Raw genomic sequence first — 17249 nt, 5'->3', positions numbered from 1 at the left:
CAGCCCCAAACCCCTCTCCCGCTTCTGCTGTTGGCATGAGGGAGTCGGGAAAAGCAAGGTCGTGGAGCATAAAGAATGAGTGTTCCTGAGCCCATACTTATCATATGACCTTGAAGAAAGTTACTCTGTGGACATGACGGCAGAGAGCAAACCATTTGCTCTCTTGAGGTTTGTCACACTTTTATTGTCCACAGTTGGAATGGGCTCAATGGTTAAAACATGCTAGTGGAGTCAGGTTTATCCCTGGGATAGTGGACCTGTCGCCTGGTTCTCCCTTTACCAGCTGGCCCCGTCCCTAACAGTGCAGCCAGTCCTCTCCCAGAAACAGCTCCTCTGAGTGTGGCCCCTGCTGTTTGTCTTGCGTGCTTATTGCAGGCGGTGCAGGCCAAGTCCCCGAAACACGGTTGCTTGAGGCTGTGGGGAATTTTGGGAGTGCGGAGTTGGTGGGACTGCTGAGGACGAGGAGGCCTGTGGTGGAAACCCCTGGTTGAGAACTGCCTGAGGCTTTTTTCCGCTTCTAATTTGTGCTCAGCCCTTGGCCAGTCCTCACTTGCCTAGAGCAGTAGTAGTCAGGCCCTCTTAACCCGGAGTCACTGCCCATGGGGAGTGCATGGCTGTGCGATTGTCAGTGCTCGGAGATTGACGCGCTGGGGCTGCGTGTAAAGCTGTGGGATAGGAGAACCTTTGCAAGAGATCTACCGCAAGGGCACAGGCCTAAGTCTAGAGTCTAAACAAAGCCAGAGGTGCTTTGGTATAGTAATACCAGTTCCTGTGTGAAATCCTTGTATAAATTGGGGTCAAACCATAGCTAGTTCACCTTGGGCTCTCCGATTCTCTCTAGCCTTAGATGTCGGGGGACAAGCCCTTAATCATGGCTTTGCAGTGACCACACACGGTTCAGTAGTAAAGATTTGAGCCCACCCTGATTCAGGCCCACTGTGCTCAGTGAGCCTTGATCTTGGGGGGGGGGGGGGGGGGGGAGGCATACGTACTTTGAAAAAGAAGATTTAATGTTATTATGTTTCATATTTGAAAAACAAGAGGGAGAGTGTTCTCTTTTTTGGTAAAGAATTGTGAATTTATTCGGTCAATCTGGAAAACCAGGTGGCCTGAGCCCCAAAATGGCACCAGCTGAGTGTTCTTTTTGAAATATAAACTACAGTAAGTGAAGCTTAGTAAAATATGCAGAAACTAGTGATTCCCAGCCAAGGAGTTGGGGCATAACAGCGTCCTTTGGGCAGGATTCTATCGAAGGAGTTGGAGTTCTTTTGGGCCTTGTTCGTGAAAGCACTAGTGGTCTGTAACAGCTGGGACCTTTTGCATGGCTCCTTGACATAGACCTTTCAAGTTTGTTTTCTTTCTGTGAAGATCACAATCCAGAACATTTCCTGGGGCCCCAGAACATGGAAATACATAGATAAAAAGCTCAAGGAGGTTTCAGGTGTGTGTGTGTGTGTGTGTTTGTGTGTGTGTGGTGGGCGGGGGGTGGGGGTGGGTTCAGGCAATATGAAACTTTTGGAACATTCCAGAATATATATTTCATGCAGGGTAGTCAATAAAATTTTTAACCATCTAACTCAGTTTCTCCTTAGGCCTGTAACTAGAGTGCCATTCTGCTTGCCTCAGGGATTTTTAGGCCAGGTCTGAACTCCGTAAGACCCCACCCCTCACCCTCCCTAAACTGAGTCTGAGCTTTTCATGGAAGGAGAGATGTGTGGGAGGCTTTTTGAGGGCCCCTCCAATGTTACCTTGTCCCCATAGTAACATTTCTCCCTTCCTACCTTGGAGAGAAGAGGCTGAACCAGGCTGAGGACATTAGCTGCCTTCTAGGCGCTGTTCCCCAATTCCTGATCGTAGAGGACAGCTCAGACATGCTCAGCTTTAGTCCATTTTTGACAGGAGATGGACAAGAGGGGCCCAGCTTGTCCCAGGCTATGCTTATGGGGTGGGAATAAGGTTGCAAGTGTAGTACAAAGTTGAGTGAGCAGCACACAGTTCCTAAACAGGGAGACTCAGACAGGACAGGATCAAAGGTGTACATGTCTAGGCAAGTGTCTTCGGACCTGATCAGGACTTTATTTCCCCTAAGCCAAACTGCTTTTCCCTCTGTTGCCCTTTATTTGTTGCCGAGTGAAATCCTTTACTCATCCCAGTGCTGAGAGAGTAGGATTTCTTGCTTCCTTCTGAGGTTCTAAGCATTTGGTTCACAGGATGTACCTTACCTACTATAATGGTTCTAGCATGAGCCAAAATGTATAAGAATAGCCTGCCTAAAGCCAGTGAATTGTCCATTTAGTCATTATTAACTCCACATACATATAAAACCGTATGTACAGTGTGTGTGTGTGTGTGTGTGTGTGTGTGTAATAGCCTGAGGCTGAGGCAGCAAGGGTGGAGCCCAGATGAGTGGCCATCACATTCCCTTTTCGGAACATCGTGAGGGTAGGAGACTGTGTCTTGGACCTTTGGGCTTCCTGGAAGGTCACCAGGTCCCATGAAGAGAGGCTGAGAGAATGGACAGCTGGTAAGTGGTGGTGCTACTTGAATTCCTCTCTCTTGAATTCAGTGCACGGGAAAGGTGGGCTCTCCCCTGGCCTTTGCCTCCTCTCTGTCTCCGCCCTCTGATGAGATCACACACTGCCACCCTATGATGAGATCACACACTGCCACCCTATGATGAGATCACACACTGCCACCCTATGATGAGATCACACACTGCCACCCTATGATGAGATCACACACTGCCACCCTATGATGAGATCACACACTGCCACCCGGCCATGGCCAGGATCCTAGGAGAAGGCTGGCCTTGCCGCCCTCAGGCCATGCTTGTAGCCCTGGCAGCCATAGGGGTTGAGCAGAGAACTGAGGGTCCCTCTGTGTAAAGGACCTGCGTTTGGACTACATGAACTTGCATATGCTGAGAACACTCTGCACTCATCCCCAAGAAGCCAGTGCAGAGTGCACCATGCATCATGAAGTCATAGTGTCACTATGCACCTAGCCATCATGCCACTCTCTCTTAAGGCCATCTGAACCTGAGGTCCTGACACTCACTAGTCTTGAGGTAGGTTGGCCCTCCCATCCTGCCTTTGCTTCTTCAGCATTCATATTTTCAGTTCTGGAGGGCACTGCTACTAGACACAAGAAGGCTTGTTTCAGAATGACCAAGAACAGACCAAGATTCATGGTTCACACAGTGTTTGGCTGTGGCTGGCATAGTGTCTTAAAATAACTAGCCAACATTCATAATGGGGCTTTGCATGAAAATCTAGATTTCTGACTTCTCTCAAAAAATTATGCCACAATTGAGCTCAGATAACCACGTTAGTGCCTGGGAGAAGCTGTGACATCTGCCTTTGAGATAAGATATTTCTCTACATTTCACTGCACTCCCATCATCAGAGGGAAAGTATGCAAGGCCTTGATACTTTCACCATTTTGCCCACAGTAGAGAAATATCTCTATCCCATATCAAGAGGAGAAATTTTTTTAAAGGACTGTACATTTCCAGAAAAGATGGGAGAGGGTGTATTTCTTTGTGGGAATGAACTGCTTTGCACCTCTGTGATTTTCCTGGCCCCCAAGACATTTGAGTTTACAGCATAGGTAAGAGCTTACACTTTATGCGGGAGGCAGAGTGTAAATCTTATTTTCATGTGGGACAAGAAGAATCTTTGAAGAGGTCTACAGCAGTGGTAAGGTCCTAGACCAGTGATGGCGAACCTTTTGAGCTCGGCGTGTCAGCATTTTGAAAAACCCTAACTTTGGTGCCGTGTCACATATAGAAATTTTTTGATATTTGCAACCATAGTAAAACAAAGACTTATGTTTTTGATATTTATTTTATATATTTAAATGCCATTTAACAAAGAAAAATCAACCAAAAAAATGAGTTCGTGTGTCACCTCTGACACGCATGTCATAGGTTCGCCATCACTGTCCTAGACAAAGCCAGAGGTCCTCCCTCTGCAGAGTGCTATAACCCCAATTCCTACACTCAGTCTTTTATGTACAATCTTTATATAAATTGGGATAAACCCACAGCTAATCCACCTTGGTTCTTGGGAACCACTCAATTCTCTAACCTTGGAGGTGAGGGGCAAGTTCCTAGCTGTGGTTTTGCAGTGACCACATGATTCAGTGGTAAAGAGTTGAGCCCACTCTGGTTCAGGCCTGCTTAGGTCAGTAAGCCTTGATTGGCAACAAGACAAAACAAAAACTCATTTAATGTTATGTTTTGTATTTGGAAAACAAGGGGAGAAGCTTAAGGAAATATGCAGGAGCTAGTGATACCTAAACAAGGAGGTGCACATAACAGACTTTCTTGAGAGGTAGGAGCTCTGTTTTTATCAAAAAGGGATGGGAGTTTTGTTATTTGGACAACTGTTTGCTTTTGGTTTGTAAAAGCTCTGTTGGTCGATAATAGGTGGTTCCTTACTCCTGGGCTCCTTGATGTAGACCTTAAGTTTGTTCTCTCTCTCACAGAGGATTATAGCCAGGAATATTCGCTGGAGCCCCAGAATCTGGGAACAAAGTTCCAGAGGGTTTCAATTAGAAAGAGAGCCCTGCCTGCAACCTCCCAGAACATTCCATGTATTTTCCAGCAAGGAAGTTAATGCAACTTATTAACCCTCCAATTCTAACCCTTTCCCATGGCCCCAAACCAGGCCCACTCCACTCTGGCGATATCTGTACCCATCTGCCTTGGTCTTTTTCAGGCTGGAGCTGAACGCTGAGGGACCTCAGTCCCCACGCCCTGTAAAGCAGTCTGAGCTCTCTGATGTAGGGGAGGACTTTGAAGGACCCCGTACAGTCCCATGGAAACACTTCTCTCTCCCCTTCTGTCCCTCCACTGCTTGGGTCGTTCCTTTCTCTTCTTACTTGCCCTGGGGAGGGGAGGCTGAACCCTGCTTTTTTGAGGCTGCTCCTCAATTCATGATAGCGGAGGAAGGCTCAGACATGCCCACCTTAGCCCCCTTCCTCCTTGTAGTTACAAACTGCCTGTGAGCTTGAATCCAGAATGCGAGACGAGGGCAAGAAGGACCCAGCCTGCCCCAGCTGAGCTTAGCATTTAGGAGGTTGTCCAGAGCGGCTCTGTCTGTTGTCCTCGCAGGCAGAGATGTTTGGTGTCCCTCGGCCTCCAGCAGCTCAAGTGCTAGCAGTAAGGAGAGTAGAACCAAGGCCATACGGACGAAGGGTCTCATGTGGGCACTAGCCATGCTTCCTTTGACCGGGCCTCCGTGTGATAAATCTGATGGCGTGAAGGGCTCTGAAAAGTTCAGTGGGCCCGTCCCTCCCAACTATTGCCTTCATCTCTAAAGATTAAGCAGCCACAAAACTTGAGAGAAGGGGACCACCTGCCTCCAGTAGCAGCCCTGGCTTAAAAGCTTCATAAGGAGCCAAAATCTGGCTCCTTGTGGTTCCGCCATTGGTCTGGGCCAGTGGTCGGCAAACTCATTCGTCAGCAGAGCCAAATATCAACAGTACGATTGAAATTTCTTTTGAGAGCCAAAATTTTTAAACTTAAACTATATAGGTAGGTACATTGTTATTAACTTAATTAGGGCACTCCTAAGGCTTAGGAAGAGCCACACTCAAGGGGCCAAAGAGCCGCATGTGGCTCGTGAGCCGAAGTTTGCCGACCATGGGTCTCGGTATTGACGTACAGTGCGATTGAAACTTTGTGGCCCATGCGCAGAAGTCGGTATTTTGTGGAAGAGCCACACTCAAGGGGCCAAAGAGCCGCATGTGGCTTGCGAAGAGAGGCGCGGTTTGCCGACCACTGGTCTAGGCTCTGACCTCTGGCCCCACATGGATCCCTAAGTTGTTTCACATGGGACTTAGTCTCAGGCCTTTCTTATCGTTATTACTGCAAATGTGCTGTTCTGGCAATCCCTCTTAGAGTGTAAGATTTCAGGGAAAAGTTGAGCCAACCCAACACTCCCCTCTTTGTAGATGGTTTATTCCCATGAACGTGGAGCAAGTTCACATTCGCTGCTGCAGCACTGACTGTCCCCTCTTATTTGTGAGGCCATCCGTGCCTCCCTGCCAAACTTCATTCATCAGACTTGACCTAAGCGGATTCGGGGCATGTTTCTGCTTTCCCATCTTCTTTATTTTATTTATTTTTTAATCCTCACCTGAGGATATTTTTCCATTGATTGTAGCGAGAGTGGAAGAGAGAAATATCGATGTGAGAGAAACACATCAATTGGTTGCCTCCTGCACATGCCCTGACCAGGGCCTGGGCCAGGGGGGAGCCTGTAACTGAGACATGTGCCCTTGACCGGAATCAAGCTGGTACCCTTCCGTCCGCAGGCCGACACTCTATCCACTGAGCCAAACTGGCTAGGGCTGCTTTCCCATCTTGTCCCACACTCAGCCAAGCGGGCCACCCAGTGTTCACCCTAGCTGAAGACAGATACCTTCAGCACTAGATAGTCCCTCCAGCACTCTGGCGGTGACCATTTGGCAGGCCAGAGAAGAAGCAGGTACCATCTTGATTGGGCTTACAGATGACCCAGGAAAAGAAATTGCGTGCAGGTGAGGCAATTGGAGACCAGTGAAGAAGTAGAGTGTGCTTCTGGCCAGAAGTGCCGGGAAGTTAAGGGTTAGGAAAGTCTCCCACAGATTGATAACCAGAGAAGGCTTCATGGAAGAGGCAGGAGCAGTGCTGGACCTGAAGGACAGGCGGGCTTTGGACGGGCAGAGAGGAAGGAAAGGCATCTCAAGAATAGGAAGCGCAGGAGCTGGGATGGAGCGGCTGCAACAGCAGAGTGGCTGGTGGAGGGAGCAGAGAGCAGTCGCAGCATCGTCATCCTCATCATCACATTTATTGACGGCCCCTGGGAAGCGGGGCTGGGGACAGAACATACAAAGACAAGGACCTGCCCTCAAAAAGGTTCCATTCTAAGGAGACGGGACAGAAAAATACAGAATGGTCTTTCCTGGGGATGGCCCACTCTCACCTGTGCAGGTCAGAAGCCCCTGGCCTACCTTGCCCCATTGCCCCAGTGTCTGGAGCATGAGTGGGGCCCCAGGGCCATGGTTTCCTGGAACCTGCAGCTGGGACCTGACCACCTGGCTCCTAGGTGGTGGGCCCCAGGACTGGGGGAAAGGTAGGCTCAGTACATGATGGAAAACACTTCTATCAGCCTTGGCATTGATTGTGCCAGCCCAGTGAAGTGGCAGGATGTGATAGGCCCCCAAGGCAGGGCCTGGGGAGAGCGGGCACCTTCCTAGGTTGCCATGAGTCAAGTTCTTTCACTGGGTCTTGCTCATCACCTGGGAGGTCTCAGCCAGGGACAAAAAAAAGGCAGTTTCCTCAATGCCAGAGGCATAACACCCTGCCCACCCACCCCCAGCCCTCTCTGGGCATCTTCCAGGTGACCCTCCTCCCCAGCTTAGCCTCCAGGGCCAGGGCCTGCCTGAGGCCAAGGGGAGGGGCCTGCCCCTCCCCCCACCCAGGCAGTGGGGGAGGAGGAGGAGCCACGCATCAACTTTGTCTGGGCCCCCCATTGGGGAGCCATACCCTGGATCCTACCGGTGAGGGGGCTCTGGCTGCGAGGGCCGAGGGCTCAGCAGAGGTGCTGGGCCAAGGGGGCACCCGGGGGAGCCCTTCAGTGGGGGCACTGGGCGGGAGTCCAAGGGGGGCAGGTTTCGGGGCACTGCTGGTGGCCCCCGGCCAGCCCCGGTGGGCAGGACAGCTGCAGCGGGGAAAGGTTTGGGGGGATCCACAGCAGCAGTGGGTGCTGGCTGGGCAGACCGCTCCCGGCGCCGCAGCAGCTCCTGCAGCTTCTCAGCCTGGGTCCGCCTCAGGTGGGCCAGGGCACGGCCTCGCTGGAAAGCGGGCAGGAAAGCCTCCAGGCTCTGCTCCCCCAGCAGCAGCTGCTCCATGTGCTCCTGGGACGGGAGGAAGGCACAGTTTGGGAGGAGCATGACCAAGACTGTGGACTGGCCCTCTGTCCCTCCCCCCAATCCTTTCTAATGGTGACCACAGCTGGGGGACAGAGCCACCTGAGTCCCAGCCTGGGCGTGCCTGACTTGCTGAGTGACTGCAGACAAATGTCCTCTACTCTCAAGCCTCTATTTCCTTACTATCACCAGACCTGCTGGGTCAGATGTGAGGCATTATCGGAGATGGGGACCCACTGAGGTAGACTTAGGTGTTGCCCATCAAAGCTAGGGCCAGGCCCCCTCCTTCCCCGCCTCCATTAACTCACTGAGCTCTATATTCCCAACCCGGCGCTGAGAAGTCTGTGCCAGCTCCTCTGTAGACCCAGCCTACTCTGCCCTGAGACATTCACAGGGGGCTCTCCTGGGGGCCTGGCACTTAGGACAGGCTTCCTGGGAAAGGGCTCTCAAGCCTGCAATATGAGAATGAAGGTGGGGGGGTGATAGGATGGGTCTCTCTCCTGTCCCCAGGCCCACCTCCCCTCCCCTCACCTCAGCTTCCTGCTCAGCCTCTTCCAGCTCAGCCTGCAGCCAGCCCAGGGCACAGTGGGGGCTCCAGCGATGCATGCTCTCCTCTGAGGGCCACAGAGGGACAGAGTGAATAGCCCCTGCCCTCAGGGCCTGTCCCCCAGGACAGACAGGCCATAGTCCCAGGGCCCAATCCTGACTCTCCCTAACCCTGTGTGTGACTGTGTTTGTTTCTCCGTTTCCTCATCTGTACAATGCCCTTGGGATCAGTTTGTGCACCTTCCCCCAAGGTTCTGCCCCCAGTCTTAGTGCAAAAGAGGGAGCAAGGGCTTGGTCTCCTAGAGTACCCCAGGCCCTTGGATATCGGGCCCCCTTTCCTCCCACTGCCAAGGGCCCCATCTGGCCTCTACAACCCAGCTCTGCTCACCAACTGTTCACTTCCCCAACTCAGTTTTCCAGGAGTAGCACCCCTCAAACTTGCCTGGGGAGTAGGTCTGCCCAAGTCCCACCTTTCAGAGCCTAGCACTTCCCAAGGCCAGCCAACCAGAGAGCCAACTGCCACCCTCCCAGGCAGTTCTCCCAACTGTCCCCTCACCCAGTCGCTGCAGCTTGTCCGCACAGCTCTCGGCCACCTCTCGAAGTTCCTGGTACTTGATGGCCAGGGCTGCCCGACCCATCTCGAGGCGGGGCCGCAACGCGAGGTTCTCCTTGGCTAGTGCGTAGTTGGAGGCCAGGCACGCCTCGCGCTCCAGCTGCAGGCCCTGGAACTGCCACCAGAGAAGAGCCAAGAGGTGCACTCAGGGAGTCTGCCACTTCCACCTCCTGCCACCCTGAGCAGCAGTGCCCGGGGTCACGCTGAAAGCACCCCAATCCCAGGATGGGGAGCCAACAGGTGGAGAGACTGCAAGAGGCCCAGAAGGAGCTTTGCCTTGGGCTTCCTCCCTGGGCCTCAGTCTCCTCCGCTACAAAGTAAGCGAAAACCCGCTACCTTCCCGCTACCTTCCAGGGCTGTGGTGAGACTGAAGAGAGGAAAACTATGAAGGCCTCTACAAATGTTAGTTAATTTTTAATTTTTCAATTAATATGTCGGCTCAGGTCCCCGAGGAGTCCCCCGCCCTCCTCTGTCCCATTTTCCATGCATGGGCAGCTTCCCTCTCATTCCAGGCCTTTGTCTGCCTCCTCCTCAGGTGTTTGTGCGGAAAACACTCCCACCCCGGCTCTGGCTGTCCAGAGTGGCCCTCACCCCGTCCCTGCATAGTACCCCCTCAAGCCACCCTGTCCTCCCCTCTCACCTGTCCTTCTGCCCTCCAGGGGAATCCCCACCCCCCAAGGAATACACACCCCCTTTCCCTCCCAGGTCCTCTAGCACCTCCCAGCTCTCCTTCTCCTACAGCAAGCAGAGCCCCTTTCTTCCCTGGCCTGGAGAATGCTGTTTCCTTGTTCCTAGGAGTGCCCACCTCCCCTCCCGGCCCCTGGAGAACACACTACCCTCCATCTGTCCCCTGTAGGATGCCTATGCCCCTCCTGCCTGCCTCCCTCCGACACACACTTTCCCTTTCTGCCCCCACAGCCAACCAGCCCCGGCCTATCGCCTGGGAAATATACAACTTTCTCTTACGGTGGCCTATGGAATAGGCACCTCAGCTCCCAGCACCCCTACCCAAAGGAAGACACAAAGCCGCCTCCTGCACCCTCCAGCTGCGGGCGCTCCCCGTCGGTCCTCCCAGGTGTTACACAGGCCCCTAGTTCTCCCCATGGAAGGCGCCTCCCCTTTCTGGCCCTACAGAACGTGGGTGTGCGAGCCAGGGCCCCCCACAACACAACCACCCCTGCCCCCCAGAACACACCTCCCTGGAGCATCCGCTGTAGGACACGCCTCGCGGCCATCCCGGGGGTGCATAGGCGCCTCCCCGGGTCTCTGGCGCCCCACCCGCCCCAGGCCGGCTCGGGGCGCCCCCTCCCCCGGGGGCGGCTCCGTGGAGCCCACTCGTACGTGCCAGGCTCCCGCGCCCACCGGCGGCCCCGCGGCCCGGCCCGTGCGGCCCTTTGGTTGCTCGGCAGGTCCGGCAGGCCGCGGCCCATTCCCGCGCCCCCCACCCGCGACCCCCGCGCTACCTTCCTGCTGAGCCGCACGATCCGGTCCAGCTTGGGTTCATCCTGAAGCAGGTCCCGGAGCTGCCCGGTGCTGAGGATCCCAAAGCGCCCCGGGCTGCCGGGCTCCGGCCCCGCCCGCGCCGCCCGGGCCCGGTACATGCCGCCCGCCCGCGCCCCCAGCTCGGCTGCTGGCTCGGCCCGTTCGGCCCGCTCCGCCCCGGCTCCGCTCCGCTCCGCTCCGGCTCCAGGATCCGGCTCCGGCTCCGGCCGCGCGCGCGCCGCTCCGCCGCCAGAGGGCGCCCTGCCCGCTCTTAAAGGGGCCGCGATGTTGGGGCTGGGGGTGGGGCGGAAAGGGGGCGAGCCGCACCCCAGCCCACCGGGCAATGCAGCGCCCCTCTGGGCCTCCCGCACCCGCAGATCGGCCCGCAAAACCATCCTCCCGCCGCCATCCGGATAGCTGAGGCGGCTTCTCTCCGCACCCCTCCTCTTGGCCGTCCATCATTCACCACGCCCCCCAGGCACGGACTCTCCCACCTCAGGCGTTTACAATTTGCGGGACTATTTCACATTTCCCCTCTGGATTCGCACAACAATTTTCTGAGTTTGGCTGGGCGCCAGGAGCTCCTGCTCTGCGGCTAACTTGAACAGGTCGACCACCTCCCCAAGCCTCAATTTTCTCGTCTGTAAAATGGGTTGGTGATGCACAAAGTGAGGATTAGAGATAGCGAGTGTTGAGTGCTGTACCTGTAGTAAATGAATCCCTAATATGTTGTCGTTTTTCAGATGAGGAAACAGATTCACAGAGATGATGTCACCTTCCCAAAGTCACATTACAGGTAAATGATAGGCAATCTCAATCCTTCCCTCTGTTCAGGACCCACAGAGCACATGATTCCCGGTCACTGGGCCAGACCCTCTGCAGAGCTCATGGATTTAGACTGACAGAGTCACATTCTCACACAGCTTACTCTAGGACAAGTCGGAATGTCAAGTTTCACCACCCAATGGCTTCCTAAGTGATTCCCGTGTGATGCCAGAGGATTGTCGTTTGCCTTGTCTTCGCCGCTAGACTTGGCTAGTCCCATTGCCAGGAAACAGACACTCAGAGCCTAAGCCACTTGTCTAAAATCAAACAGTAATGAGTGAGCTTGTGCCACTTTATCACACTGCTAAGAAGCACAGAGGTAGGACCGGGGCAATCAGAAAGGCTCTCCAGAGGAGGTGACATTTGCTCTGGGTTTTGAAGGATGAATAGGAGTTCTGAAGTTAAAGGAGAAAATAATTAAACTAAAGAGAAGTCCATAAGCCAAGGTATAAGGGCTGAAAGACTTCTTCCAATCCATCCAGGGCACAATGGGCAGCTATCCAAGAGAGACAAGACTGATGAGTGGGATAGGGCAGGCTTATTAGTAGACTATACAGCCAATACTTCTTCCAAATTTTTATGATAACTGAAATTTGGTTTCCTTTTAAGACTCAGCTGAAACATCACCACCTCCTGGAAGCCCTCCACTTACCCAGGCTGGGTTATGTGCCCCTCTCCTCTGGGCTCCCACAGTCCCTGCTTTCCTTCCATGGTCCTGGGCATTATCAAAAGTCCCTCCACACATCCCAGTTCCCTAGCTGTGATCTCCCTGGTTCTGCTCTGCCACCTCAGGACCCACCATTTCCACCAAGCATCCAGGGGTCTTCTAGACAATCCTACATGGCCCTCCTTTGGCCCCTTTCACTCTGAACTTCTTCACCCTAAGAGTGCTGGTAAGACCTCAGCTTGTCCCCTCTTTCTCACCAACCCCCCTTTGTTCAGCCCAGTAGGCACCCTGTTGAATGCCCCACAACCATGTTCTCTGTAAACCTTCCCCACACTTCTCAGACCCCTAAACCCACTCCTGCTGCCCATCACAGTAGAAGCCTCTGCCATTTTCTGCCTCGCCTCTTTGGATTTCTCTGCATATGCCTCAGTGCCCTCCCGACCCTCCCACCTCCAGAAAAAGCCGCCACCTCCTTCCAAAGCCAATCCAGGTGCCCTTCCTGTAGACCTCACCTTTACCTGCCTCCTCCAAGGTGTCTTGCCCCATTCCATCAGTTATGTCTTTTTTCTCTCTACTTTAGACGGATAACCTCCCTTTCATTCATCCTCCCATATTTTGAAAGCATCCTGTTATGGGCTGAATGTTTGTGTCCCCCAAAATTCCTATGTGGAAGGCCTAACCCCTCAATATGCTATTTGAAAGTGGGGTCTTCGGGAAGTTATTAGATTTAGATAAGGTCATGAGATTGGGTCCCCCATGGTGGCATCAGTGTCCTTATAAGAAGAGAAAGAGAGCAGAGTTCTTTCTCTCTCTCCACGTGAGGATATAGCGAGAGCGTGGCTGTCTGCAAGCCAGGAAGCAGGCTCCCACCAGAAACGGAATCTGCTGGCACCTTGGTCTTGGACTTCCCAGCCTCCAGAATTGTAAGAAGTTCATATCTGCTGTTTAAGCCCCGCAAGCCTGTGGTGTTTCACCGTGGAGCCCAAGTTAAGACATGCCCTCTACACGCTGCACCTCCCGTGTCCCTTTCCTGGCCTGCCCTGTTTCTTTCTTTTTTTATGTATTTTTTTTTTATTTCTTAAAGTATTACAAAGAGTATTACACATGTCTCCTTTCCCGCCCCCCCTTGACATTCCCCCGGCCTCCCCTACCCCCCAGTGTCTTGTGTCCATTGGTTATCCTCATATGCATGCATACAAGTCCTTCGGTTGATCTCCTACCCCGTCTCCCGAACCCTCCCCAGGCTTCCCACTGTAGTTTGACAGTCTGCTCAATGCTGCTCTGCCTCTGTATCCATTTTTGTTCATCAGTCTATAATGGTCCTTATTATCCATAAATGAGAGAGTTCATGTGGTATTTTTCTCAGCTTCCCAGGGGCCATCCCCTCCTCACAGGGGCGGTCCCAGCCTCACAGGGGCCGTCTCAGCCTCACAGGGGCCGCCTTGTTTCTTAACTTGGTCTGACTTGACTCCCTCTCACCACTCCGGAGGGAACTGCTCCAGCCGAGGTCGTCGACCACGTTCTTACTGCCAGGACTCCTCTTTTCCACATTCAACAGCGCTGAGCACTGTCTCTTACTTGACCCCATAGCAGTAGAGCCCAGACATTTCACAGCCACCATGTTGACAAAAATGAAAAAGTCAGGTAATAGCAAGTGTTGATGAAAGTGGGAGTGACAGGAGTGCTTCTGCACCACCAGCAGGAGAGAGACCCGATTCACTGTGGAGAGCAGTAATGCGAAGATGCTCATATCACATTGCCTGGTCGTTCCCTCGGTGGTAGCTGGAACAGTGGCCCCCACAGCTGTCCACAGCCTAAACCCGGAGCCTGTGGCTATGTTATCTCCCACGGCAGACATGAATTTGCAGCTGTGATTAAGTCAAGGATCTGGAGATGGGGAACGTGTCCACCCTATGTAATCACAAGGGTCCTTATAAGAGGAAGGCAGGAGAGTCAGAATCAGAGAAGATGTGACACTGGAAGCAGAGGGTCAGAGTCAGAGAACTTTGGAGATACTGTGTCGCTGGCGTTGAAGATGTAGTGAGGAGCCACAAGCCAAGGAAGCCAAAAAATTCAAGGAAATGGATTCTCCCCTAAAGAGGGATGGTGCCCTTGCCAAAACCTTCCCTTCAGCCCAGTGAACCCCGTTCGGACTTCTGACACCCAGAGTTGTAAGATAATGAATATGTGTCGTTTTAACCTGCTAGTGCTGTGGTCACTTGTTACAGCAGCCATAGGAAACTAGTACAAACTCCTGGGAATGTTCACTCTCTCGAACGAGGACTCATGAACCAGAATGTTCACAGCAGCTCGATTTGCCATAACAAAGAACTGGAAGCAACCCAACTGTCCAACCCCAGGATAGTGACAGGAGCTAGCCTACCTTTATGTAATGGAAGGCTTCGTACTCTACAGCAATGGAAATGAGTAGGCTATGGATACACATGTCAATTTGGATGAATCTCACAAACAAGCTGAGTAAAAAGGCAGCCTCAGAAGAGTACATTCAGCATAGTATGATGTTGATATAAAGTTTAGAAACGTAAAACTATACTGCACATTGCTTGGAGTTACATACAAAGTAAAGTATGGGAACAATAAATACCAAATTCAGAAGCACGGTTGTATGGCAGAAGAAGGGTGGAATCAGAGAGGAGGCAGAGGGGACTTCAATGGTGTTCAGAGAGAATTCAATTTCTTTTTTTAAAAAAAATATATTTTTATTGACTTCAGAGAGGAAGGGAGAGGGAGAGAGAGAAACATCAATGATGAGAGAGAATCACTGATGGGCTGCCTCCTGCATGCCCCACACTGGGGATCAAGCCCGCAACCCGGGCATGTGCTCTTGACCAGAATCGAGCCTGGGACCTTTTAGTCCACAGGCTGATACTCTATCCACTAAGCCAAACTGGCTAGGGTGAGAATTCAATTTCTTAAGCTGAGTGGGGGTACACAGGTATACACTGTATTAATCTTTACACTTTTGGTGTAAACTTTTATGTAAAATTAAGACATTTTTAGAACTTAGCTTTGGAGTTAGATAGACTTGGATCTCATTCTGAGCTCTGAACTTCCTATGTGACCCAGCGCCAATCACTTAATTATATCATAGGTAAAATGAGAAGTTGAAGGATTAGGTGACTTTATATAAGCATCTAGCATGATGACTAGTCAGTGCTCCAAAAACAGCAGCTGCAATGGGCTTATCTTTCTGGAAATGCTCTCTTGGTTTGTAACTAATGGAACAACCATCTTCCAGGAAATTCCAGGAGTTGACTGTGCAAAGGGACACTTCACCTCCATGGTTCTCCTCCCTTCTTCAGTCTTTAAATTCATTGTTCTCCAGCCCTAGCCAGTTTGGCTCTGGATAGAGTTTTGGCCTGTGGACTGAAAGGTCCTGGGTACAATTCTGGTCAAGGTCACATGCCTGAGTTGTGGGTTCAATCCCCAGTAGGGGGCATGCAGGAGGCAGCTGATCAATGATTCTTTCTCATCATTGATGTTTCTCTCTCTCTCCCTCTCCCTTCCTCTCTGAAATCAATAAAAATATATTTTTAAATTAATTGTTCTCCAAGGACCTGACTCCCACCCCCTTTTTAAAAATCAACTTAATTATATATGCATAACCCATGGACACAGATAGTGGAGTGGGGAGAGCCTGGGGTAGGGGGCAGGGATGGCCTAGAAGGAGTTGATGGGGGAAAAAAGGGGTCATATGTAATACTTTTCATAATAAAGATTTTTTTTAAATCAGCTTTATTGATATATAGTTCACATGCCATACAATTCAAATTTAAATTGTACGATTCAGTGTTTTTGGTATATTCACATGGTTGTGCAACCATTGGCACAATCAATTTTAGAACATTTTCCATCATCCCAAAAAGAAACTCTGTACTCATTAGCAGTCGCTTCCATTTCCTCCAGCCCTACCAGCACCAACACCCTCAGCCCTAAGCAATCACTAACATACTTTCCGTCTCTATTGATTTGCCTATTATGGACATTTGATACCAATGGAATCTTATGATATGCGGTCTTTTTTGACTGGCTTCTATCATTTAACAATGTTTTCAAGATCCGTTGATATTGTAGCATTTATTATTACAGATACCTTTTTATTTCTTGCAATAAAATATACATGACATAAAATTTACCATTTTAATAATTTGCAAGTGTGCAGCTCTGTGACATCAAGTACATTTACACTGTGCAACCATCGCCATCATCCATCTCCAGAAGTCCTTTCATCTTCCCAAACTGAAACTCTGCACCCATTAAAATAATAACTCCCCCTTCTCCCCTCCCCCAAGCCCCTGGCACCCACCATTCTACTTTCTGTCTCTATGAATTTGACTACTTTAGGTAGCTCATATAAGTGGAATCTTCCAGTAATTTGTCCTTTTGCGAATGGCTTCTTTCTCTTAGCATAATGTCCTCTAGCTTCATCCATGTTGTAGCATGTGTCAGAATTTCCCTCCTGAGTAATATTCCATCATATGTGTAGACCACAATTTGTCTACTCATTAATGGGTTGATGAACATTGGGATTGTTTTTTAACAATTATAATAATGTCACTATGAACATTCATATACAACTTTTGTATTACATGTGTTGTTTTTTCTCTTGGTTATATACCAAAGAGTGGATTTTAAAATGTTTTTATTTTATATTTTTATTGATTTCAGAGAGGGAGAGAGAGATGGAAACATCAATGATGCCAAAACCGGTTTGGCTCAGTGGATAGAGCGTCAGCCTGCGGACTGAAAGGTCCCAGGTTCGATTCCGGTCAAGGGCATGTACCTTGGTTGCGGGCACATCCCCAGTAGGAGATGTGCAGGAGGCAGCTGATCGATGTTTCTCTCTCATCGATGTTTCTAACTCTCTATCTCTCTCCCTTCCTCTCTGTAAAAAAATCAATAAAATATATTTTTAAAAAAACACATCAATGATGAGAGAGAATCATTAATTGGCTGTCTCCTGCGCACCCCCAACTGGGGATCGAGTCTGCAACCCAGGCATGTGCCCTGACAGGGAATCAAACTGTGACCTCCTGGTTCATAGGTTGATGCTCAACTACTGAGCCACACTGGCCAGGCAAGAGTGGATTTTTGATAATTCTATGTTTAACCATTTTGAGGAAAGGCCCAACTATTTTCCAAAGTAGCTACACCATTGTACAATGAGAATGCCAATTT

At 51.1% G+C, this 17249-nt stretch overlaps 1 protein-coding gene across 1 annotated transcript; it reads right to left on the bottom strand.

The window, feature by feature from the left end:
* Positions 1 to 6815: 6815 nt before the first annotated feature.
* Positions 6816 to 10725, bottom strand: VPS37D (VPS37D subunit of ESCRT-I). The gene is made up of 4 exons (XM_081090614.1): positions 10540 to 10725; positions 9020 to 9191; positions 8449 to 8531; positions 6816 to 7905 (listed from the first exon to the last, which is right to left on the bottom strand). The coding sequence occupies exons 1-4, from the start codon at positions 10675 to 10677 to the stop codon at positions 7543 to 7545; spliced, it is 756 nt and encodes a 251-aa protein (XP_080946740.1). The 5' UTR covers positions 10678 to 10725; the 3' UTR covers positions 6816 to 7542.
* Positions 10726 to 17249: the final 6524 nt, after the last annotated feature.

The sequence above is a fragment of the Myotis nattereri genome (genome assembly GCF_964212035.1).
Source record: "Myotis nattereri genome assembly, chromosome: 4".
In the NCBI taxonomy this organism is placed as follows: Eukaryota; Metazoa; Chordata; class Mammalia; order Chiroptera; family Vespertilionidae; genus Myotis; species Myotis nattereri.
Note: the sequence above shows the minus strand (reverse complement) of the source record. Positions and strands in the feature narration are given on the sequence as shown.

Excerpts from the sequence above, each read along its gene's own strand:
- VPS37D (XM_081090614.1), bottom strand. The coding sequence starts at position 10,677 with ATGTACCGGGCCCGGGCGGCGCGGGCGGGGCCGGAGCCCGGCAGCCCG. Across the intron at positions 9,192-10,539 it reads TCGTGCGGCTCAGCAGGAAG|TTCCAGGGCCTGCAGCTGGA; the intron begins GTAGCGCGGGGG and ends CTCTGGTGGCAG. Across the intron at positions 8,532-9,019 it reads GGACAAGCTGCAGCGACTGG|AGGAGAGCATGCATCGCTGG; the intron begins GTGAGGGGACAG and ends TGTGGCCCTCAG.